Source organism: Staurois parvus, unplaced genomic scaffold (assembly GCF_062004578.1).
Source record: "Staurois parvus isolate SC_StPar_1 unplaced genomic scaffold, SC_StPar_1.0 ptg000679l, whole genome shotgun sequence".
NCBI classification, from domain to species: Eukaryota; Metazoa; Chordata; class Amphibia; order Anura; family Ranidae; genus Staurois; species Staurois parvus.
In genome coordinates, this window is record NW_028318475.1 from 905,786 (window position 1) to 932,673 (window position 26,888).

General features: G+C 38.0%; 1 protein-coding gene across 1 annotated transcript in view; it reads left to right on the forward strand.

Moving 5' to 3' along the window:
• SDAD1 (SDA1 domain containing 1) overlaps window positions 1-26,888 on the forward strand; it is a 48,288-nt gene that overhangs the window by 14,906 nt on the left and 6,494 nt on the right. The window contains exons 7-19 of the mRNA XM_089652304.1: window positions 635-692; window positions 3,170-3,241; window positions 3,350-3,451; window positions 4,487-4,556; window positions 6,470-6,573; window positions 7,661-7,718; window positions 10,647-10,705; window positions 11,868-11,944; window positions 16,682-16,779; window positions 16,978-17,054; window positions 21,169-21,301; window positions 21,389-21,480; window positions 25,799-25,992. Of these exons, the coding sequence (XP_089508430.1) occupies window positions 635-692; window positions 3,170-3,241; window positions 3,350-3,451; window positions 4,487-4,556; window positions 6,470-6,573; window positions 7,661-7,718; window positions 10,647-10,705; window positions 11,868-11,944; window positions 16,682-16,779; window positions 16,978-17,054; window positions 21,169-21,301; window positions 21,389-21,480; window positions 25,799-25,992 (1,194 nt within the window). The remainder of the gene's footprint in view (window positions 1-634; window positions 693-3,169; window positions 3,242-3,349; window positions 3,452-4,486; window positions 4,557-6,469; window positions 6,574-7,660; window positions 7,719-10,646; window positions 10,706-11,867; window positions 11,945-16,681; window positions 16,780-16,977; window positions 17,055-21,168; window positions 21,302-21,388; window positions 21,481-25,798; window positions 25,993-26,888) is intronic.

The following is a 26,888-nucleotide window of genomic DNA, read 5'->3' on the forward strand; positions in this document are numbered from 1 at the left end:
CAATAACAGACTGAGTCAGATCTCCTATGGAACGTGTCATATGTGATGTGGAGCGTGTGCTGTAAGTATACTTATTCTTCAAAAACAAGCCGCTCCAGATTAGGTATAGCACATGTGCCAGATCTCATACAGCGCATGATCTTAACAACACACAAATCTGGCAAGAAAGACTCGACTCGTATTATAAGTGTGGAGAGGGCGTAGGTCCTCTATAGTGGTTATCAGTCCTGGGAGAAATTAATGCGGTGTTAGTCATTGATATGGAATCTGTCAGATGAACTCAAAACTACTGATAGACATGTTTGTGTCGGTCATAATCACGGGAAGTATTAAAGCAAGAGGGTAAGCGTGAGGGCTTAGTAACTAGAACTTTTTTATGCCGTTTTTTAAAATACCAAATTTCAACAAAATAATTGCTTTCATAGCAAGGTGAACTTTATGCACAACCGTATTCTCTGTTTTATATTTGTCAGATTTTGCTTCCAGTCATTGATACAGCTGGGCTCTGCTAGTCTGTTGGGTGCTACAGCAGTTTGATGGGCTGCTATAGCTGTAATTTTATATAGGCTCGCTAATGTAAATGTAATATGGACATTGTTAAATTGTGTACTTTTTGTGTCATTTTTCCTTATAGGAATGATGCCAAAACCGTCAATGTGATTACAACTGCATGCTTTTCCAAAGTAACCAAAGTAAGTAAAAAGTAATTAGCCATTTGCATCTTAGTGAATTCCTATATATCATGATAGTGACGGTCTGGTCTATGCAGTTCAGTTTTGGAAATCACTTAAAGTTACAGCCATTAAGAAAATTCATTTAACCTCCCTGGCGGTATTCCTGAGTGTAGCTCAGGGTAAAGTTTCAATACCACAAGCGGTAACCCCGAGCTACACTCCGGAATACCATGCGGCGCTGCTCAGTGATCCCTCGATCAATTACCTTGTCCTGCACTCCCACGATGTCCCTCCTGCAGTGTCCCCGGCAATGTAATCTGGCGGATGCCGGCATCTGTCATCTGGGTTCCGCCCCCTGCGAGTGTCAGGATGTACGGGGACAGAACTGCGGGAAATTTGAAAATGACAAAAAGTGACATTCACTAAAATCACTAAAATAGCATAGTAAAACATTACTGTATCAAAGCATTTCACATACATTTTGTCCTGTGCCCTGGCTGCTTTTTTACTGTGCTTTCTGCCTGGAAACTGAGAAACGTCCATGGCGTCCAAAAAGCGTCCCTTTTAGGTCAAAAGCGGTTTTAGATCAGCTAGAGAACAGTGATAGTAAATCAGAACCACTTGCAGAATTGAGTGATAATGTTTCGTGGGGAAATTCGTCATCAGACACTGAAAACGATTTTGCGACTTTGCTCAGTGATGTGCGAACCTATTTCATTGTTTTTGGTTTGATTATATTATTGAATTAAATTTATTATTATATTATTTTTTTTAATGATTATTTATTAAATTATAATTTATGATTTCGTGTTTCAAGTTTTATCCTACCCGGGATGTTTTGTTCGGACAGATTTCAGTGAGTTATTCCTAAAAATTACAGGCCTACAATAAAAAAAAACATATTTCCATGCAAAAAAATGTACCGCTTTGAGCACAGAAATACTGACATAATCAGACCGCTAGGGAGGTTAATTTATGAAAGAGACAATGAAAGCTTGGCCAACCTAATTTTTCTTGCTGTCTGTGTTCCCGCTTTGGAAATTTACCCTCTCTGCTGGTCCTGGTGAGCACTGCCACCAAGACTGAAAGTGATGGTAAATTTTACAGTTGTCACCAGAATGGAGGGGAGAGGGGAAATCTTCGTGTCGGGAAACCTGCCCCAATGACAAGAGTCTAAAAGGGGAGACTTAGGAGAGATGTCTTCTCTATATCTTGTGTCTCTGGGACAGAAAGTGAAGGGAATTCTCTCCACTATGATGAAGTAAAAATAGTGATTTAACCAATCCCTACTTTTTCCAAGAAATAAAATGTTTGGACGCTATATAGTCTTATAGTTTTCCAAAAAATAGCCAGTTAAGTTCTTGTAGCAAAACTGCCTTTTTGCTATGCAACCTTAAAACTGCTATTACAATTTTAAAAGTGTAAATGTATTGTTCTGTGTGGGACTGTCTTCCTCCATTGGTGTTTATTCATCCTTTTTTATGTGGTCTTGCAGAATAAAGTGCCTGAAACTGGAGTTCATGTAGAAATCCCATTATTTTCTGATTCACATCTATGTGGAAACTATAGGGGCCAACACTTGTGACAGGTGTGAACGAGTACTTAAACTACAACTGAACATGTATAATAGGCACTGTAAAATGAGGATATCTTAAACTTGACTGGCGACAGCTTCAAATTGCCTCTGAAAGTCCCATTAGTAATGTGTTAATGCAAACTCTGTATATGTCCGTGTCTGCATAGGCTTATCTTGGAGCTGAAGCTTCTGATGCCAGGATTGCAGCACTGTGAAATTTTGGTGTAGAGGATCCCAAGTCAAGGCTCCATACTTTCAGTATCTCCATGGACATGAAGACAAGATTTATTCACTATGCCCTGTGCTTTGTGACCTTTGCAATAAAATTAAAGTCTTGCGTTCTAAGATCTAAACTACAGGTTTAGTTTAAAAGCATCACAGTAGAGCAATTAGACTAGAGGTTACAAGGTGTACATTCTACCTTGGCTAATTATTTCATAAAGTTGTAGTATAACATTGCCTATATTGTCAAGGCAGTCAAACAAGTAATAACCTGCCAGTGTTTGTGTTGTCGGTCCTGTCTGAGTTCTGCTTTGCTAAATTACAACCTTACATCCCTCCTAATCACCATAGGATAAATGGGAGGTGTTCTGGAATCCAATAGGGGAGAACTCAGACAGGCTGACAATACTGCTTGGGATTTCAGTGCAGCAGAAACAGCATTGTTGGCTCACTACATGAAAACTCGGAGCTCGCTGGAACTCTGGCAGGACCAACAGAAATTTTTCTGTAACTGTAATGGGTTTACAATGTGTGTGTGCTGTACTGCAGAGAACTAGTGAATTTTTTTTTTCCCCCGGACATACATAAATTGTTGCTGTCCAAAGTACTAATTAATATTGCTGTTTTCTATATTTTTATGTATAAATAGGTGTGCTTAGTATACAAATATATTTTCATTGACTTTCCTTCTTACTAGATATTAGTTGCTGCATTGCAGTTCTTCCTAGGAAAAGATGAGGAGAAGAAAGACAGTGATTCTGAGTCAGAGGTGAGTCTCTTGTTCGTAAGAATTTGCTGCATTTATGAGAAGGGATTACATTAGCAGCTAAAATAAGCATTGTGTCCAGTTTTTTGGAGGTTTCATTTTTCATTTAAGGATGATGGTCCCACTGCTAGAGATCTGATGGTGCGATATGCCACTGGAAAAAAGAATACGAAGAGCAAGAAGAAGCTTGAGAAGGCCATGAAAGTCTTGAAGGTATATCTAGTAGCTCCTTGTGGCATCATAGTGTTGTGTACATCAGTTTTTTTTTACAGATTACAGAATTTCCATAGTTTGATCCCTGCCAAACAAAAATGACCTCTGCAAAGTAAGGTTAATAATAGTCAATTAATGCACATTTTAAATTTTTTTTTTAAAGTGGGTACATTTTGATACATTTTTGCAAAAGGCGGACTATGCCTTTTTAATGTTGTTGTTTTTAAAGAAGCAATCGTAATTCAGCCATGGCACCGTTTAAAAAAACAAATGCACGTTTAATTCTTTACTTTAAGTCATACAGGAATAATCAACCCAGCTAAACTCCATATTAATACATATCATGATCATTGAACATGGTGCAGTCGTGGAAATTAAACAACCACTAAAACACAGAACTGAGCAATAGTCAGCAACACCTTTAAAGTACAGGACTAGATGTGTAGAGGAAAGCAATCACATATAAGAACATTATGACCACATGTACTAAAAATAACTGGCTGAGGTATATCCTGAATTACCATTTAAATACAGAGAAAAAAATTAAAGGGAAGGAAAAAAAAAAGAGTCTTGATTGGACTAAAGGAAGAGAAAGGGGAAAGAGACATGGGAGGAAATGGGAGCGGGTGTATGTGTGTGTGACCAAGAAAACTCCAGGTGGAGTCCCTGCTCTCTGTAGATGGTTTGGTTTATGGTTTCATGACTAAGAGCCCATAATATCACAGTATTCAGGTGAACACGTAATCTTGGTCTAGAAGTACCACATTTTAGGGAAACCATCTTCAGCTTAATTTTGATAATAGCGAACCAAAAACTGATGGGAGAAGCTTTGGACAAAGGGAGTACAGTAAATATATAAAGTTCAGCTTCTGTCCCTGATATCCAGAATACATCAGGGACAATAGATGTTGCAAGGTTACAACATTGTGCAGGATACTCAAAAAGGTGATTTTAGTACTTGGCTGAAAATTCTGAATTCCCTATACGTTAATATAATCTTCTGTTCTTTTTTTTTTTTTTTTTTTTTTTTCAAAGAAACATAAAAAGAAAAAAAGACCTGAGGTGTACAACTTCTCTGCAATTCACTTGATACATGACCCTCAAGGTAATAATGTGTGGCAATTCTTTTAACCACCTCAAGTCCGGACACTTTCACCCCCTTCCAGTCCAGCTTTCAGCTCTATCACACTTTGAATGCCATTTGTGCAGTCATGCAACACTGTACCCATATGTAATTTTTAGCATTTTTTTAGACAGATAACACTTTCTTTTGGTGGTATTTATTCACCACTGGGATTTTCATTTTTTTGCTATATAAATGAAAGACCATTTTTACATTTTTATTTTATTTTTATTATATTTTTTGTTTACATACTGTCAACCTAGCAGTACTGTGTCACCAGAGTGGTGAAGATTTTTTTTTTTTTTTTTACACTGATTGCTTTTACACCCATAAAGGCTGTAAAAGCAATCATTCCTGCAGCCATTGAGAAATACTATGAGAGCTGTGTTTGGTCACAGCTCCCAGGGAAGCGCGCACAGGCAATGGATTGGCAGCGCTCCCGTCCGGCCGTTTATCAGAATGTGCCAGACGGGAAGGGGTTAACTGAGGTTTATTTTCATTTATATATATATATATATATATATATATATATATATATATATATATATATATGTATGTGTGTATGTATAGATTTAGGCTTATTCGGTTTTATGCCGTTTTATTATCTTGCCATGCTAAGTGAGCATTAAGTATTAACCTGGACTGACCTGTGTTTAGAAAGGTTTGTTGACAGCATATCATTTTTTTTTTTTTCTTTCAACTTACAGGCAATAGATTCTGGTTGATGCCATTTTTACTGAATGTTATGTAATTTCTTCGTTACATGCTGTAATTAAAAATGAAAGAAAAAAAATATCATCCTTTACATATACAAATATGTTGACCGCTAGGTCCTGTGATGTTTGCAGTTTCTGGTACCCACTTATTATACACAAAGTTTTAAACATTATAATATAATATACATTTTTTTAAATTATTATTATAAGAAAACATATCCATCGCCAGAACATCCTGGTGTTGACTGCTAATGGGAAGGAAGGTCATAAGGGAATAACTGATTTAGTGGTATTTTAATTCTTACTTATGTTCCAACTTTGGTGCCTAGGAGGCTGCAATTCAGGAATGGGTGTGGTGATTATTTTAGGGACCGTACCATGGTTTTTATAGAGTATTTGCTGTATAATAAATCTTTTGTGTATAATAAGTTGAGGATCAGTTTCTGATGTATGCACTTTTTTTTTCAAATTGGCTTGTTGAGGCTCAGAACACAGGTCTTCCTTCTTTTTTTTTTTTTTTTTTTTTTTTTTTTTTTTAGCCTTTTCAAAGTCATTGAAAAGATGCAATTAGAAACTTCTCCCATTATCTTACTCATATCCAAAATCAACTTAATGTCTGACTCAAATGTCACTTTATGCAAAGGACATTCCTCCTGAGACCCAATGGGTAAGGAGAATATGGCAACTTGCTGACGTGACAAGATCCTTAGGCAGTTTAACACCAATGTAGTTTTAATGTAACTTGGTACATTGCAGTTGACGTATATCAGTGTTTCTTAGCTTAAAGGGGCAATAGGTTCACAAACTCAAGGTTGCAGGAGTGTAACTAAAAATAAATTGGTGAATGTAACAGCTGCGAGTATCTTATTAGAGTGTATTAATTATAAAAATGTATCTAAAACTAGCCATGTCATTTGGCTTGGGAATAAAATTGTCGTGGTTAAGAAGGTACATGGATAGTTTAGATAATTTCTTGCTAAACATGTTTGTTTCATGTTGATAGGCAAATTCATCTTTAGTAATACAGCTTGTTCGGCTTACCAAAACTGTGGTTTTACCTTCTTGTTCACACCATTGATGCAGTTAGATAGCCTGATGCTTATCCAGTGTAATGTGTATGTGTAATATATATATATATATATATATATAAAATATATTTCTTTAATTTTTTTTTTCCAGAGTTTGCAGAGAAACTGCTGAAGGAGTTGGAAAACTCCAAAGAAAGATTTGAAGTTAAGATCATGCTAATGGACCTCATTTCCAGACTCGTTGGGATCCATGAGGTAAATTGGTAAAATACAATGTTAAAATATGACTAGCATTATGTGAAAAAATAGTCCTTTGACAAGATGCGCCATTTGTTTTATTAGAGTAAACCTATAAGGGACACCAATGTACCTTTTTGGTGCATGTAAATACCTTTAGTAAAATATATAAAAATAAATAACAATGAATTTTTGAGCGCTTTATACATGGGGCCTCTGTTTCTCCCTGATTTGGAGCTAAGCAATTCAGACATCAAGGACTTGTAATTTTTTTTACACCTTGCCTCCACCGTACACTGATATACCTTGCTGATGATTTGATGACTTAAAGCAAGGCTCGTATGTGCTTCAGAAAAACTGCTGACGAACCTCTAGATTACCGTTAAAAGAGAAGCATGGTTTTTTGGGTTTTTTTGTTTTGTTTTTGTTTTTTGCCTAGTTCTAGTACTTACATCTAGGTGGATGCAGTATTGGTCCGATGCTGCATCTGTCTCCCTCCGGCTGTAAGTGTGAGAGCCTGAGCCAGGTGCTGCTCCAGACTCTGGGGTGGATCCCAACTTTAAAGTCGGGATCTTTCCCCAGCCTGGATCAGCTGAGTGACTTCAGCTCACTGTCAGCTGAAAATGCAGAACCAACTGCAATGCTAGGATTGACAGAAGTACAGCCAAAAGAGCTTTGGCTATACTTCTTCTTTTAATGTTTTTGATTTGGATGTGTGTATAATCTTACTTCGTAAATGATATGTGAAGTTCAGTGACCTTGCCAGCAAGTCAAATTTTACTTTACAGGGTCATTGAACATTGGCTTAAAGTTAGTTTGCAAATTGTTTATTTTCTTAACTGTATTAAAATACTAATGATAGTCAAGAAGCATAAATGTTTATTATTGCTTGTCATGTTTAAAAAGTGATTAGGACCATTGATGGATTTCATTACATTTTCTTCAAACACAGATCTATATGCAGGCCTGTGATCGGTGGTTTTTACTACTGTAGCTCTATTTTGCGCGTTACGATATTGCATTTTCTGGTGTTTTATATGGTCATCGGTTTAAAATGGTGTATGGGGGCACACATTTTCTAACACATCTGCATTTTTTTACACAGCTATTTCTTTTCAACTTCTATCCCTTTATACAAAGGTTCCTACAGCCACACCAGAGAGGTAAGTTTTTTTTTCATTTTATTTTATGACCACAAGGAGTTTATCTGAATTTAAAAGGCCTCTGTACACCAACAAATGTATCATGCATTGGGGATTTGTGCTTCAAAATGGCCACCATGCTTGAACTATCATATTTTATATATTTTTTATTGATGTCAGTTTTATGAAAAATTGGATTGTTTTGCAGGCTCTCTGCCATGTGTTTTCTGTTTATGGAAATTTAATTTCTTGTTTGTATTAAAACATTTTTGAAATGTACCAAATAAAATGTAATACATAGTAAAAAAAAATGCACTGTTTCAGTATAGATACAATACTTCCACATACAGTATATCCAAACATTGCAGCCAGCAAATGTGCTCAAGGGTAATGATTCTGAGTACAAATAGATGAAGTAAACAAAAAACAAGGTTTGCTCATTATTGATAGACGTTGAGCATTATTAGAAATTATTAATCACTTGAGCTCTGGAAAATTTTACCCCCTTCATGACTAGGGCATTTTTTTTGCTGTTCGGCACTGCGCTTCTTTAACTGGCAATTGCGCTGTCAATCCACGATGCACTGTATCCAAATTAAATTTATGTCATTTTTTTCACGCAAATAGAGCTTACTTTTGGTGGTATTTGATCACCACTGGGTTTTTAATTTATCATATAAATGAAAAAAAAAAAACGACTTTTGAAAAAAAATATTTTTTACTTTCTGCTATAAAACATATTAACAACCAAAAAAAATTTAAAAAATCAAATTTCTTCATAAATTTAGGAAAATGTATTCTGCTACATGTCTTTAGTTAGAAAAATCCCAATAAGTGTATATTATTTGGTTTGCATGAAAATTATAATCTCTAAAAATGATGGTGTGTGTATATATATACTGGAATATTTATTTATTTTATACTAGTAATGGCAGCGATCAGTGACGTTTAGTGGGACTGTGATAGTGTGGCAGGAAATCTGATACTAACTGACACTTTGTGGAAACTGACGTCTCCAGTGACACTAATGTAGTGATCAGTGCTAATATACAATGACACTGGCTGGGAAGGGGTTAATATCTAGGGGCAATCAAGGGGTTCATTTTGTGCTGCTTTTTACTGTGGAACTATTTTGTTTATTTTCCCACCTTCGCAGGGAAAAGAAATCAAGCAATCTTCTCCTCTGTACAAGAGCCCTATGTTGAATTCCAGCCCATAGCTTTGGGCTGTGATTCGACACAGAAAATCAGCAGGTCCTGGCCATGAATCATTGGCCGGGATCAGCTGACAAACTCCTGCTGTGTCAAATCACAGGGGAGTAGGTGGGGGTGCATGTGCGCATAGGCAGCAACATACAGGTACATTGCTGTGCCTGTAGGAGCTGTATATGTACTGTGGCGGATTGGCAAGCGGTTAAAGTGTATGTAAACCCTCACCTTGTAAAACAACCCATTCAGTTTAAAATAGAAATGAAAGGGAAAAAATTGTGTATAGATATTAAAAAAATTATAAACATGTTTTTTTCCCTTTTTTTTATATGCGACCACATTCTCTCTGTTCTCAGCTTCATAAGAACCTGGGGAGGAGAAACAGCAGCACACTGAACTTCTCTATGAATGGCTGTGCAAGGGTGGGGTTTGTCAGGATAAGTCTCTGATGATTATACTGAGTTCCCAGAATAGCTAGACCATTGTGTTTTCTCCTGCTTAGTGTGGTCAGTTTTTAACAGGAAAGCAGAGGGACTGGCAGGAACACCAGGGATTTCTCACATGGGAAGTAATACAAAGAGAAAAGGATTTTTTTCATATAAGTACATGGTATAGCAGAAACATATCAGGAATATGAGAATCTGGGCTTACATATTCTTTAAGTATATGCTATTCCAAGATTGAGTTTTTGAATTTCCTGTGAACAGCAGAATTGATGTCCATTATTAGAGCTGTTTGCTCAGTGTATAAAACTCCACATTAGTAAACAATGTGGAATGCCATTTCAAAATTGAAGTTCTAACTAAAGCCCCCAGAAATCAGTTCTTTAACTTTACGCTGAAAAAATGAAAGCAGTGTGAAGAATGATGAAGGATTCAGAAGCTCAGATGTTTTCTTTATTAAGCTTGCCTCTAAATCAGCAAGTCTTTACTCAGTGTTAGATTTATTGTAAAGTACTGTCCTGTAAATGAAATACCAGTACCTCTTCCTTACTTCTAGTCTCTTCCACTTAAACTCCTGTTGGAAGCACCAGAGAGACCATCTTCTCTTTTGTTGTGGGTTAAATCTCTTACTACATTAACACGATTTACCACTGATGAGGCAGCACTGATTAAAAAACGTACATCTTATATGCTAGTTTTCCATTTAGAAAAAGCATTAATATGTACAGTAAAAAGGAATTTAGTGGTACCTGATTGTTGCCGGTAAATTTATCGGTTCCACCTTCATAAATGTTAGCTTAGCCTAAAAAAAGGTTCCTCTTCCCTACACCAAATGTCACATTTTGTCAAGTTGATGCGGCTGTGTGGAGCTTTGCCTGCACAGCCACGTCATTCATTCACAGAGATCTGTGAATTAATAAATTACAAGTCCTGTCTTGCACACAAAGGTAGATGAAATTGCTCTCAATGTACTGCAAGGGTGCGAATCAGTGCACTTGTAGTCCATTGTCTCTTCCTTCAGCTCAGTAACTGACAGCAGTACAGGCAAAGAGTTGTATGAAGTGTCTGCTGCAGCCTGACATTGCACCCATAATTCACTGATCATGGGTACATGCTTTGCAGGCAAAACAAACAAAAAAAACAAAACACTTTTTTTTTTACCTGCAAAAACATGTACATTTATTATGTTAGCAAAGTTGAATGTAGCCTGTACAATTTATAGGTAGTCTGCTTTTTGAATACTATGCTGACTAGGTTGGGATGTATCCTGGACTAATTCCCACTTTCATCTCATTCAGAGGTAACCAGGATTCTACTGTTTGCTGCACAAGCTACTCATCACTTGGTTCCTCCTGAGGTAAGCTGATATTGTCCCAATACATGTTGGTGAAATGTCTCTACGTATATTGAGCCTGTTACCCCAATGTGTGAATGCAGATCATTTTCAGAGGAAATCCACATTTTTATATATATCCCATACAATCAGGCTGTTTGATGTAAATGTTTCCTTTTTTTCTTTTATGCAGCATTATAAATATACCGTATATGTAGCCCCTAAAATATATAATACATACTCTGAAAATAATTTCTATACACCTAGTGGTGTCACATTTTGCAATGTGGTCAAAATATAGTTCTAAAATGTATTGTGTTAACCACTTCAATACCCGGCACTTTCACCCCCTTCCTGCCCAGGCCAATTTTCAGCTTTCAGTGGTGTTGCACTTTGACAATTGCGCAGTCATGCAACACTGTACCCAAACTAAATGTTTACCGTTTTGTTCACACAACTAGAGCTTTCTTTTAGTGGCATTTAAACACCACTGGAGTTTTTTATTTTTTGTTAAATAAACAAAAAAAGACCAAACATTTTTACTTAGTTTCTGTTATAAAATTAAATAAGTAATATTTCTCCTTCACTGATGGGCACTGATAGGCAGCACTGATGGGCATTACTGATGGAGGAGGCACTGATAGACAGCACTGATGGGTACTGATTGAGCTGCACTGATGATCAGTGTCCTGATCATCATTGTTAATGTACCCTGTCACACTGACCCGTTACCGGCTCGCCACTCCTCACAATGTGACAGCATGTGAGGAAAAGACTGCCGATAACCATCCCAGCAACTCTGTTTACAATGTAATCAGTTGTAATTGGACACAGCTGATCACGTTGTAAAGGGACGCTGTTATTGGCCCTTTACCGTGATCTGTAATCAGCGGTGTCTGAAGGACACCGCGATAACAGCGCGATGGATGCTGCGCGCCCCAGGGGGCTTTGTTCTGGGAGGACGTCTATAGGTGCCCTCCCAGAACTGGCCGACTGTGCTGTAGCAGTCTTTTGGCTATAGCATGGTCAGGAACCAGTTAAAGCAGTGCACTAAAATTACCCTATGTCTATATTATCAATTTTGTTCAGGTTCTACATGTTTTGCTTTGGTAATTATCCAGGAAACTAGATAGAGTTAACAATGTAATGCTATGTCTAACTTACTGCTTGACTTTAACAATTCCAGATTGCTCAGTCAGTGTTGATGACCGTTGCAAATAACTTTGTTACAGACAGGAACTCAGGAGAAGTGATGACTGTTGGGTAAGTACAGCATGTAGCCTTGATTTTGTAATTCTCGTTTTGTTGGGTAATATTCCCTTTTTCTCCTAGTTTTTATGTGATATCTTATTTTGTCTTGCTGTCAGAGAACAGGCTCTAAGTAAAATCCATTTTTTCAAATGTTTTGGAAACACAGCAGATCTTTGTAATGAAAAAAAAATACATTCTCTGCTTCTGTGGGCTTTACCCCTGTGCAGTAGAAGAGAACACTCAGTTTTAGTTTGTTGTCCTAAGGCAGGGTTTCTCAACCAGGGTTCCGTTGAACCCTAGGGTTGCTCCAGAGGTTGCCATGGGTTCCTCAGACAATAAGCCATTCTGCCTTTCAGATAAGTAACCACTGACACCAATAATCTTTTTAGCTATCTTTTAGTATATCTGTAAATATTCCCAGTGACCATCATAAGGAGCACTTTTCTCACCGAACATCACACCAATGTACTGTGAGTTGTAAATATAATTATTAACAGGGGTTCCCTGAAGCCAAAAAGCTAATTTAAGGGTTCCTGTATATTTAAAATTTTGAGAGAGGCTGTCCTAAGGTGTAAAGATGTAGGGCATCATGGTCTAGGTTCAGGGTCAGGAAAGAAGGGATTTTAGGCAGATGGTTTTCTCTGCCTGTGAACAGCCTCTCAGGGCCCATTCACATCTATGCATGTACTTTGCAATGTCGGTGGGCCCTATAAAAAAAAAAAAAAAAACATGCTTAGGCTTGGATCAAACTAGTGTGATTTCTGATGGAACTCTGTCGCAGAGAATCGCAGGACAATGGAAATCACATTGTTTTCAATGGTGCCTGTTCACATCGAAGCAACACAACAGAGAGCGATTTTGGAAAAGGGTCCTGTGCTATTTTGGTGTGATGCAGCACAATTTTGTTGGCCATAGACTTGAATAGAGATGCATCAAAAATGCATATTGATGCGATTTTGATGCAGTGTTGCAAGCAATTTTATTTTTGTTAACCCTCAACTGCTAGTAGCAGTCTAATATTGCCTCAAAAATGCACTGGATGCAAAAGTGCATCAAAAACACACACAACTCATCATCAAAATCGAAAACAACTCGCACTACAGAATTGCACCTGAAATCTCATCTAAATAGCATCACACTAGTGTAAACCAGGGTTAAATAGTACTTTATGCAGCACTGAAGGTGATACAATTGAAATATAATTCATTTATTTCTTATAGGAATGACATCTGTAAAATAAATAATCCCAGTGGTATGAAATGCTATGGATGTTACATAAAATTGGCTATGCCTCTTTTGGAGCAATGTAACATTTATAGTATACCCAGAAATGTTTGCTTTTACTCTGACCATGTACCTGTGCATGGGCTGAGTTTGGATCCAGAATACAGATAAATAAAAAGCATGGAGAGCAAACAAACTCCATCAGTAAAACATGGAGTATAACATAGTTCTAAGACCAGAGGAAGACTAATCTATGAAAGATATAGTCCAACTCTTAATCAGCATCTCCGTGTCAAAACCCAATAGTGCTGATGTCTTCTGTTCGAAAATTCTTCTTTCACAAGTGACAAACTCCTCTTCCTCCACTTAATACCCTCAAAGAAATATAAATCCAAAACGCATGATATCCAACACAAAACAACTCACTTACAAAATTAGTGCCAATAAGTGAAAAATCACACCACTCCACCGTGTATCTACTTCTAAGTTTCTGTCATCATTACTCTTACCCTCTTAAAAATTTGGAAAAGCGTCCACAAAATCCACCTTTCTTTGTGGTTGAGCTCCTAAATCTGTCACCTTTTATGTGAAAAATGTACTTCCGAAGGAATTAATTATAGTGTCATATCTTCAAAACAGTATACGTGCTCCCATCACATCAAAAAAAAAATTTTCCCAGTGCTGGTGAACACACTGAACGCCACCTCATATCTCATGCACCTTACCAAATGATAAGTCCACTTGCATAAAAAGGGGGGGGGGGGCTCCTCTCACTCCACAACGTATCCGATTCACAATGACATCATAACATGTGACAATATATACCCAAAATAGTGTAGTAGGCAATAATAGGGATATCGCTCTGTAATTATAAAATTGCTCTTACAAACAAGCAAGGTGTCTCTGCATAAATTCCTATAGCAAAACAGTATGAAAACCTTTTCCAAAATGGCCGCTCCGTAACTTCCGACATCACGTGCTGGCGTGTTTCCTCACTTCTGACTTCATCTGAGGCTGTGCACGTCGGAATCGCGGCCACTTAAATACCCCACATAATAAACAACTCACATCTTTAAGTTTATATACTTATTGTGGGGTTTGTTAAGAATAGTACAAAGGACATTTACATCGTCAGTTGTATATTACTATTATGTGGTATAGCAATAGCGAACATTCCTGGGTATATCTCTTCCTTTCTCAAAATGGCACATACTGTCAATGCAGATAAGATTCAGGGGTATTTATGTGGCCGCGATTCCGATGTGGACAGCCTCAGGTGAAGTTGGAAATGACGAAACGCGTCAGAGTGCAACATCGGATGTGACGTCAGAAGTAAACCGGAAGTTACTGAGCGGCCATTTTGGAAAAGGTTTTCATACTGTTTTGCCATTGGAATTTATGCTGAGACGCCTTGCTTGTTTGTAAGCTCAATTTTATCATTAAAGAGCGATATTCCTATTATTGCCTACTACACTATTTTGGGTATACTTTGTTACGTGTTATGATGTCATTGTGAATCGGATACGTTGTGGAGTGAGAGGAGCCCCCCCTTTTATGCAAGTGGACTTAATCATTTGGTAAGGTGCATGAGATATGAGGTGGCGGTCATTGTTCACCAGCACTGGAAAATTTTTTTTTTCTTTACGTGAGGGGAGCACGTATACTGTTTTGAAGATATGACACTATATGTAATTCTTTCGGATGTACATTCTTCATACGAAAGTGGACAGATTTAGGAGCTCAACCATGAAGAAAGGTGGATTTTGTGGACCCTTTTCCAAATTTTTGAAAGGGTAAGAGTAATGATGACAGAAGGTTAGAAGTGGACACATGGTGGAGTGGTGTGATTTTTCACTTACTTATTGGCACTAATTTTGTAAGTGCGTTTTTTTTTTTTTTTGTCTTGCATATCATGCGTTTTGGATAATGCGCTATATACGATTTATATTTCTTTGAGGGTATTAAGTGGAGGAAGAGGAGTTTATCACTTGTGAAAGAAAGAAGAACAATTTTCTAACAGAAGACATGAGCACTATTGGGTTTTCTTGACACGGAGACGTTGATTAAGAGTTGGGCTATGTGTTTTGGATTTTCGGGGGAGAAAGTATAATTTGGCGTCTGGGGTTTATTATTTATTGTGTTTAGCACTTAGTAGCACACCAATACATCTACTTATTTAACCTCCCTGGAGGTATTCCCGAGTGTAGCTCGGGGTAAAGTTTCAGCACCACAAGCGGTATCCCCGAGCTACACTCGGGATTACCCTGCAGCGTTGCTTCTGGATCTCTTCTTCACTTACCTTGTCCTGCGCTCCCGCAGTGTCCCTCCTGCAGTGTCCCGGCTTCTGGGTTCCATCCCCTGCAACGTCAGGATGTACAGGGACGGAACAGCGGGAAATTTAAAAATGTGAAAAAGTGACATTCACTAAGTACACTAACATCACATAGTAAAACATTACTGTATCAAACCATTTCACATACATTTTGTCCCCAGTGCTTTGTCCTGTGCCCTGCCTGCATTTTTACTGTTCTTTCTGCCTGGAAACTGAGAAATGTCCATGGTGTCCAAAAAGCGTCCCTTTAGGTCAAAAGCGGTTTTAGATCAGCTAGAGAACAGCGATAGTAAATCAGAACCACTTGCAGAATTGAGTGATAATGATTCGTGGGGAAATTCGTCATCAGACACTGAAAACGATTTTGCAACTTTGCTTAGTGATGTGCGAACTTGGCGCTCTATTTCAAATTTCTGTGTTTTTGGTTTGATTATATTACTGAATTAAATTTATTATATTATTTTTTATGATTATTTAATAAATTATAATTTATGATTTCATGTTTCAAATTTTATCATACCCGGGATGTTTACTAGACTCTTGTTCGGACAGATTTTAGTTGAGTTATTCCTAAAAATTACAGGCCTACAATAAAAAAAAATACATATTTCCATGCAAAAAAATGTACTGCTTTGAGCACAGAAATACTGACATAATCAGACCGCTAGGGAGGCTAATCTATGAAAGAGACAAAAGCTTGGCCAACCTAATTTTTCTTGCTGTCTGTTTCCCCACTTTGGAAATTTACCCTCTCTGCTGGTCCTGGTGAGCACTGCCACCAAGACTGAAAGTGATGGTAAATTTTAATTTTACAGTTGTCACCAGAATGGAGTGGGGAGGGGAAATCTACACCTGCCCCAATGACAAGAGTCTAAAAGGGGAGACTTAGGAGAGATGTCTTCTCTATATCTTGTGTCTCTGGGACAGAAAGTGAAGGGAATTCTCTCCACTATGATGAAGTAAAAATAGTGATTTAACCAATCCCTACTTTTTCCAAGAAATAAAATGTTTGGACGCTATATAGTCTTATAGTTTTCCAAAAAATAGCCAGTTAAGTTCTTGTAGCAAAACTGCCTTTTTGCTATGCAACCTTAAAACTGCTATTACAATTTTAAAAGTGTAAATGTATTGTTCTGTGTGGGGCTGTCTTCCTCCATTGGTGTTTATTCATCCTTGTTTATGTGGTCTTGCAGAATAAATTCAATTAAGGAGATAACTTCTCGATGTCCATTGGCAATGACGGAAGAACTTTTACAGGATCTTGCACAATATAAAACACACAAGGACAAAAGTAAGTTGCCATTTAAACATAGAACTGATGAGGTGAAAAAAAATATCCTGTAAAAAAAAAAAAAATTGACAGATACTCTGAGAGACTAACCACTATATTCAATATTTAGGTATGACAGGAAAGCACACATTTTGCAACTGTTTGTTTCATCTATAAGGTGCTAAAGGTGTTGTTTTTTTGTTTTTTTTTTCTTTTTAGATGTCTGCATGTCAGCTAGAGCTTTGATACAGCTATTCCGCACATTAGACCCCAAGAAGTTGCAGAAGAAATTCCGCGTAAGTAATTATTATTTTTTTTTTACTACATTGGGGAAAATTGTACTGGCACAAGCCCCTTTTTTTAATTAGGAGTGTTCCGTTCTTGCTGATAGGTACAGCACAGAGAACATGTGAGCTGGAGCTGCAAGCTTTCAGTTGCCTTGACAGGTCCAGCACAGAGAATATGTGAGTTGGAGCTGCAAGATCCAACCTTTGTCTTCTCACTCCCTCCCCCATCCCCAGCCTTATCTCAGCGGGGAGGGAGGAGGAGGGTGATAACACTGCACAGGCTCTGCTCCTGCTCTGTTATCACTGCATGGGGAGAAAGGGATGTGAGCTGTCTACTGAGAGCTCAGAATTCCCTACAAGGTCACACCTGACTGAAATCTGCTGTGGTTTTCTGTCCGGAAAACTGCGGTATTCCCTCTGTTATCAACTGTAGACTTGCTCTAGTTTTCTAGTTTTTATTTCACTCTAAAATAAAAACTAACGCAGGTGGTACAGATAGACCTGAAACAGGTCTATCTGCTTTGTTAATGTGGCACATGCTGTTTCTGACAACTTCCAGTGTCATTATAATGGCACAGAAAGCTTAGTTAATTTCCCTGAATGAGTTTTTATTGGGAATAATTTCACCCTTATGTCTTATTAATCCAGAATGGGTTTTGAAAAAACCTGTATTTGCAGTCTGCTGAGCTATACAATTTATTAGTATCACTTAAAATTACCAGGAATAGAAAGCAGCTAGATCTACTTAACTGTTTTCATTTTTCAAAAGGCCATTCCAGGACAGAAAAATTAGCTGCTTGGTAAATACACCAGAGATGGACATTATGAGATGCACATGCTCCTTAGAAACAAAGAAATGGTGTGAATGTAGCAAGCAATAGCAAATTGGGAGCCTCAGTTGCTATAATTAGGCCATTTATGATGAGTCTTAACCATTTCAATACCGGGCAATTTTACCCCTTCTGCCCAGGCCATTTTTCAGGTTTCAGCGCTATCATTTTCTTCACACTAAAGATTTCTTTTGGTGGTATTTAATCACCGCTGGGGTTTTATTTTTTGCTAAATTAACAAAAAAAGACCGAAAATTTTGAAAAAAAAACATGTTTTTCTTTGTTTCTGTTATAAAAGTTTGCAAATAAATAATTGTTCTTCATAAATTTAGGCCAAGATGTATTCTGCTACATGTCTTTGGTGAAAATAACCCAAATTAGGATGTATTATTTAGTTTGTAGGAAAGTTATAGAGTTCACAAACTATGGGATAGATCTGAATATTGATCAATCCTGAAGTACTGACAGCCAATCTAATTTCTTGAGGTCCAAGAATGTCAGAACAGTACAGATATCTCCCAAATGACCCCTTTTTGCAAAGTAGACAGTCCGACGTACTTCATAAGCGGCATGGCGAGTTTTTTGAAGTTGTAATGTTTTTGTCCAAATTTTTTGGAAAATGAAAAAATTAAAAACATTATTTTCACTATTTTATTTTTTTACATACCATCACCAGTGCAGTACAGCGTCATCATATAACTGGCATGGCGGTGGTCAGGGACACTGACTGGTGACAGTATGAAAAAATATATATATATTTTTTTTTTAATTTTCTTTTAATTTTGTTTATTATTTTTAATTTTTTTATTAAATTTTTTTCTTTTTTTTTAAAGATTTTTATTTTTTTATATTTCACTACCATAGTAACATTGTACTACTTTGGGGAAGTGATCAGTATTTTTTTTTTTTTACACAATTTGCTTATAGCAAAGAATTACTTTGCTATAAGCAAGCATTTACCTGAATGACATCGATTCATTCAGGGTTTTTTTTTTTTTTTTTGTGCTTAGCTGTGATTTGGCCACAGCTAATCACATGACATGTGCATGTGATCGCTGTGACCATTCACAGCTAGACACTTGTATACAATGGATGGCATGAATGAAGCCATCCATTGTATACAACTGTCAGGTGACCTGCTGTGACGCAGGTCACATGGTACCGGCAACGGGGCCGATACTCAGATCTGTCATCGGCCGTGTCCGAGGTACACGGCTGGTGACAGATTGCGCGACTCTGCAAGCGCGAAAACTGCGCATGCCCGGGAGTACGCCAAATGGCGTCCACCCGGAAAGCTAAAGCATTTTGCCGGCCGCCAAACGGCTATTGGCCGGGCGGCAAATGGTTAAAGTGTATGTAAAAAAGTTCTCAAACATATAGATAATCCTTTTGGACAATTGTCACTGCAAAAGTGTCCCCACTGGAAGATTATTGACCCAGTGACAGCTCAGAAATTCAAATTTTTCCTCCATTTTAGTACAATAAATCCAGGACACATAGAAATAATGAATCTCCTCAGCACAGAAACAGACAGCAGTACAAAACCTAATGAATTTTAACTATTCCCTACTTTATCCAAAAAAAAAAACAAAAATCTTTTACATATACATTTTTTCAGTTATATACTATTTTTAAACTGTTTGTTTAGTTTTTACAAACTCTTGCATACTACTGCCAAAGCATCATAGCGCATTTCTGATTGGTTACCCACCTCTGATATTTTAGTTTCTTGGTTTTCAGAGAATACAATGATAAAGCAGTCAGGTTGATTTGATTAGTAAAGAATAGTGCTGCGCTCCTAAACATTGATAAATATACAGTGAATAAAATAAGTCCCAAATAATAAAGTGACAGTCCACCATGTGAGTTTTTGAACTCCAAGAAGTGACACTACAGTGATCCTCCACCAAAGCATCCAATGGGTACGCTTACCAGATTGGATTGAATCTCTATTTTATAGAAGTATCGCTGAAATCCTCTGTGGCACCATGTGACATCCTACACAGAACACAAGTTATTATTTGCCACAGCTCCAAATTATTCATGTAAAAAATGACAGGGATACTCCATAGCTTAAAATCATCTGAAAAGATTATTTATTAAAGTTGCGAAAATACAAATAGAGAACAGAAATAGATCATCAGTCCTACAAGCCGGTCCCAGGATGAGAACAGGCTGCTTCGGGGTTCAAAGGCATGTGATGACGTCATGTACATCCTATATGTTTCATCACATATGGCGTCCTTCGGGACCAGGTTGATTTAATTACCGAGCATTATCTCTTGGTTGTCGCACTGTAAAATCTAAAGTGCGCGGTACACACGGGGCGAAAATTGTACGGTTCAGCAAGAACATGCTTTTGAACCTTGAACACAACTGTCTTTAGACTGGGTTCTGTCGCACGGGCATTCGATAAGCACTTTCAACTAATGGCTGCAAGCGCTGATCAGTGTATTCTGTTTGAGTCAGAATATAATATCTCAGTGGAAGAGATTGCTGCATCAACATCACTTGTGTTGAAGCAGCAACCTGTTTTTTTTTGTTTTTTTTCTTTGTTTAACCTGCTGGTTGAACAAAAAAAAACTGTAAAGTACTAGATTGTAAGCTCCAAGGAGCAGGGCCCTCGAACCCCTCGTGTATTGTATTCTTACTGTAGCGTCTCATGTACTGTCTCTCACTATAATGTACAGCGCTGAGCAAACGTTTTGGCGCTATATAAATACTGTATAATAATAATACCCAGCTTTTTCCCCAGGGTAGGTTTAAAATTCCAGACTCCACCAGATACAATTTCCATCTTGGCAAAAATGTATTTTTATCAGGAAAAGTAGCTTGTTGTGAGGGACAAGTAGATTGGGACCCCAAAATAGTCCCTTGGACAAGTAGTTTTTTAAACAATTTCCACACCCCTGCTGCCCAACTTTAACTGGTAATTGCATGGTCATGCAACGATGTGCCCAAATGAAATGTATATTATTTTTTTCACACAAATAGAGCTTTCTTTTGGTGGTATTTGATCACCACTGAGTTTCTCTTTTTTTTTTTTTTTTTTTTTTTTTTATAAAAACGTGCCCTGAACTTGGAAGAAGGTGCTTATGTGCAGATACATGATGGTTCCTGTACATGCCGCCCTCTGTCAAAATTACTGTGGGCAGTTGTCAAGTGCTTAAATTGGGTTGTAAAAAATAACTATTGTTTCTATTGCTATTACAATGCTGATGTTGTAAAATGAAAGTGTATGCTGTGACTATAAATCTCCTTTTAAAAATGAGAACACTTGAACATTTTAACAGGGCAAACCCACGGAGGCATCTACAGAGGCAAAAATTCATGCTTATGGAGAACTGGTTGCTAAAGATTACATTCCTGGTGCAGAGGTGCTAGAAGTCGAAAATGAGCCAAAACAAGAGGAAGGGGAGGATGATGGTAAGTGACAAGATTATGTACAGTTTATTCACTTTACCAATACTTTTATTTGCTTGCAAGTAATAATATATCCACATATCTCTTCAGATGGCTGGGAAAGTGCTAGTCTTAGTGATGATGAAGAAGATGGAGAGTGGATTGACGTTCACCACTCCTCTGATGAAGAGCAGAAGGAAGTTGTAAGTGTTAAAAAAAAAATATCATAGGGTACATACAGGGGTTAAACAAAAACTTGAAACACTACATGATTTGCAGGTGTGAGAGTGATGTCATGTCTCGCGGTGAAAACAGAAGTGATGTAACATTCTTTTGCTTCCGCTGTGTGATAAGACACCCGGCTAACAGATGTGAAGACTCACCTCGTCATTCAGTGCGTGCACTGCTAGCAATACGGAGTTATGTCAGAGTTTACTGCCCTTCAGAGGGCAAATTGTCGGTGCCCGCTTAGTTGTTGCCTCTGTGACTGAAGTTGCCAATTTATTTGCCATGTTGTGAGGTACAGTATCAAAAGTTTTAATGGCATATGCAGTAATGACTAAAAATATTGGAACCCCAACAGTTCTGTCAGATAATGCACTACTTTGCCCAGATAATTGTTGTAATTACAAATGTTTGGGTATTCTCATGTTTATTTCTTTTGTTTGTATTGGTATGACACACAGAAGTGGAGAAACAAAATCTGATACATTCCACGCAAAACTCCAAAAATGGACTGGAGGGAATCATTTGTGGTGTGTTATCTTGACAGAAATGCTGGGATGCCAATATTTTTGGCTATGACTGTACAGATTCTGGGAAAACGTCGTCTGATGAGCATAATCAAGGTCAACATGGTCAACTGACCCAAAGAGAAAAGGACATTACGCAGAATTGTTACCCAGAATAAGAAAACAACTGCTGCAAAAGTGACTGCAGAACTCAATCTCGGTCCTGTGAAGACTGAGATTGAGCTCTGCGGTCACTTTTGGAGCAGTTGTTTTCTTATTCTGGGTCACAATCCTTTTGTCTCTTTTGGACCATGTCAACCTCGCTTATGTTTATCAGACGACGTTTTCCCAGAAACTGTACATGCCATCATAACTTCTGATACTTCGCCTCACGACACGGCAAAAAAACATAGTGTCACGTACCTGATTGGAGACTGAAATGACGAGGTCGGCCTCACTTGTGTCACTAGCCCTGATCCCACTGGAAGTGGATCAGAAGGTGTCTAGGGACCAGGGGGACAAGAGCGCCAGCAGATGTTGTTTGCAGCTCTTGCAGTTGGAGACTTTGGAAGACTGATGAACCTCTGATTCAGGAACAGCAGTAATATGCAGGGCTGGTATGGTAAACCGCCAGGTGTTCACCAGAGCAAGGCAGGGATGGGAGACAGGAGCAATGTCATAGGAATAGCCGGGGTCAACGGGCGGACAGCGAGGTACCAAATCATAAGCAAGCCAAAGTCAGGAGCAGAGCCGAAGTCAAGAACCAGTATCAAGCAGGAGAGTAATCAGAGTCAGGTCAGGAACAAGCTGGGTCAGCAACAAGGAAACCACACAGGAACAAGCAGGAAACAGGGAACAGCTGAAGACCAGTCAGCACAGGCAGAGGCACCTTTTAAATAGTCCGTCTGGCGCCAATCTTCACCGTGCATGTGCATGATCGTGCATTTCTGTGCACATGCGCATGTCTATTCACCATCCGTCTCACGGGAATTCCCTTACACATAGGAAGGTCTCGTTCACACAGGGTATACTACAGCGTACGCCTCTGCAAGACTGTTTTTACCTGCATGTGGATGCACAGGTGTTCCATGCATCTCCATGCAGGCAGTGTTTTTGATGTCAATTTGGATGTAACAACTGCACAAACACATCCACTGCTCCCATCTATGTGAGTCTGGGTTCATGTCCCTGAGCTCACACTGTGTTCAGGGGAAATGCACCCACACAGATGTCAGATTGGAAGCAGCAGCTGTGCTCGTGCTCTGCTCCGTCCCAATTGACATGAATAGGACTGTCTGCACAGGGATACACAGAACACCTAGGCGGGTAAATACAGCCCTCCATGGACATACCCTTTAGTATGCCCCATGTGTACAAGGCCTTAGCAATTTAGCAGGATGTTTGTAAGTTATGTTACATTTGTGTGCACTAATAATGATTTTAGTGTAGTTTTAGTGAAGATAGTGAGTTTACCAATATTTGTGGGGTCTAAAAAAAATCTGTAGAACTTTTTTTTTTTCTTATTCTACAGGTCATGTGCTTTCAGAATATGTATGGTTTTGGGGGGTCTTTTACAAATTCTGAAAGCTGTAAGTGAAAAATAATAACCTCCAGTTTTTTTTTAATAAATTGTTTTTATTTACAGTTTTGCACACCTTCAGTTTTCACCATTTCAAAAAATAGCACAATTTATAATTTGCAAATATTTATTTATTAACTCAATGCAGTTTTTTACCTTTTACATTTAGTAGGAACTTGCACGAATTTTGTAAACGTTGCCATGTATGTATTCATTAATAATGATTTCAGTGTATTTTTTGCAAAAATAGAGAATTGCTAAACATTTATGCAGATATCCCAGGGTCTAAAAAATCATTAGCACCTTTTTTTTTTTATTCTACTAGTTATGTGCTTTCATAAAATGTATGGTTTTTGGGGGGGTCTTTTACAAACTCTGAAAGATGTAAGGTAAAAATAAAAATATTATGGGAAAATCGTAAAAATGGTTTGGCCACCTGAGTTTAAACGTGGAGTACAGGGCCTGGCAGCAAAAGGGTTAATGGCTGCATGCATCTTATGGATCAGTGGCTCCTATTATTAAAGCCAGAGGTGGCCATGCATTTTTTAAATACAGGTGGAAGTCAACAATGGCACTTTAATATTTCTTAGTCAGGTAATAGGACATTGCAAAGACTGCACATAAAACTAAAATTGGTTTGGGTAGGCACTGATATGCTGGATCAGCTGCCAGACTCCAGTGGCAAGTGTTTCCTGTGATAATTTGTGTGTCTGATTCTCCTGACAAGTGCAAAACAAATGTGGTACTCTACCCAAGCAAGATTCCCCAATTAATAATGTATTATGGTTAATCAATTGAAGATGTGGCATTTGACTTTTTAAAATGGTAGTTCACAATTATGAAATAAAATCTGCTTTTTACATTAACATAGCATGGGTACAGGTACCTTTCAATAGCACAGAGTCATAGAATATGGCCATACTCCTATTTTCCCATAATCTGTATGTATATCTACTTTTTCATTACACCATGCAATCTAAGCCCCCCCTTCCTGCTGACAATGGTAATGATTACCGGTGGAAGTGAAGAGAGAGCACATGCACATCCTTTCCCAGTCAGGTAAAAGGGAATTTGTAAATGTGAGTAGATCGAGCCCGCATGTGCGCATATGTACCCTACAGCATATGTAAATTTGCAGTGGTGGGTGGACAGAATACAGAATCAGTGACATCAGATCCCCGCCAGATAGAAGGAAATGCCATTCTCAGACTGCATTTCTCCATAATGAAAGCATGAGATAAGTGAAAACACTGAAGTTGGAGGTGGAAATTCAGGTACTCGTGTGTCTAAAAGATAAAGTTATTATATTCAGCTTGTCAGCTATCACACAAAACTAATGGTGGAGATATTTTAAAATACTACAGAATATTTTAGTGGGCCTACATGACAAAAAGAAAAGATGATTTGATTGTAGTCTGTATTCACAATATTCTGCTCACATTATGTGTTTTGTGAATGCTAATGGAGATCAAGGGCAATGGTTTTTTTTTTTTTTTTTTACATTCAGTGTTCAGTGTTGTCTCAAGTTTCGTAGAATGACCCAGTTCTGCACTAATCTGATAAGCTGCATTCATTGCCCACTATGAATTCTGCCACCAAAATGTTTGCACAACTTGAGTAGAAGCAAATAAACAAGGATATATAATATATTTCATCCTTAACAATACGACACATTTTATATGATTTGCAAAAGTAAGCTTGTACTTCTATAAATTTAACCCACACATAATACTTTGAACTAATACACTATTGTATGCATTTGACTTATGGGATAAATCATAATTTGCCAACTTAATGACCCGCCAAAGCAGAAGAATTGTTTCTCCGTGACAACCTTCTTCATCTTTTCTCTTTATTTAATAAAAAAAGAGTTCAAAAGGAAGGGTTATGATCACTATGAGAATATTAGTTCTGAAAATGATTAATATGGGGATACATCATGTGCCCTGGTAAGGTTTAAACTGATAATATAGCACAATTTAAACCCCTTTTGAAAAAATTTTAATGTTATAAGCCCGTATCTATTACATATGTTTAGAGTTTACCATGAAGTGTGAACTGTATGTCTTACTATATGTTTTATATTGATCAGCTATCCTTGAGCCTTGTTCATAAATCTGCTGCCCAACAATTTATAAAACCATGAAATATTGATTACCTTGACCACAGCTTCATTTGTAAGAAATTATATCACTTCTGCAATATTTTTAGGCAGAAAAGCTCCAGGCGATGCCAGAAGCTGAGCGAAAGTCCAAGGCTGCAGCAGTCAGTGCCAGCAGGCTTCTCACTCAAGAGGAGTTCAAGAAAATCCGCATTGCACAGTTATCAAAAGAGATTGCTGCTGCTCCGGGTAAATCTGAGAAGAGGAAACATGTGGAAATAGACAGTGATGAAGAGGAGAGCAGGTTTGCATGGTTTTTGGTCTATTGCAAAAGTCATTTACGTGTATTCAATTTAGTAAATGTAAAGTGTTCACTCTGTTGGTACTGAGCTGTCGGGAGCCATGAAACCCATGTAGCACTTCCAGAAAGGATCAGAGGCATGCTTTGTGCCTGCGTTGACCAATCAGAATTACTCTGGTCCTTTCCAGAAGCGCTGCATGGAGAAGAGATTTTAAATCCCCAGACTGCACGGATTTTACATTGCTATACTGCTCCAATGGGCACTGACAGCTCATCACCCACAGAGGCAGGTACAGTGGATATTGAGTGGAGGTGTGGAAGGGGGTACAGTGTTCACCTTTTAACACTTTAAATCTGCTTAGTCGCTACAATTACTTCTGTTGGTCTATGTCTGTTTTTATGCACATTGTTTATTGAATAGAAGTGAATGAAACAGTTCACTATGTTCAGGAATATTATTATACAGTATTTGTATAGCTCCAACAGTTTGCACAGTGTTTTACAATCTAAAGGGAGACAATACAGTTACAATACAGTAAAATAAGATGGCTGAGGGCCCTATTCATAAGAGCTTACAATCTAATAGGGAGGGGCAAGTGTTACAAAAGGTAATAACTGTGAGGGATGAGCTGAGGGAAGAATTAAAGTTCAATTGTTAGGTGGAGGTGGGATAGGCTTCCCTGAAGAGATGAGTTTTCAGAGATTCACCTAAAGGCTGGCTAGAATTGAGATATCAGATTGAGGTAGAGAGTTCCAGAAGATGGGAGAGGCTCTGGAGAAGTCCTGGAGATGAGCATGGGAGGAGTAGACAAAAGAACTAGAGAGCAGGATGTCTCAGGAGGAGCAGAGGGGATGGTTGGGGTAATAATATTTGGAGACATGATTGGTGATATAGCTCA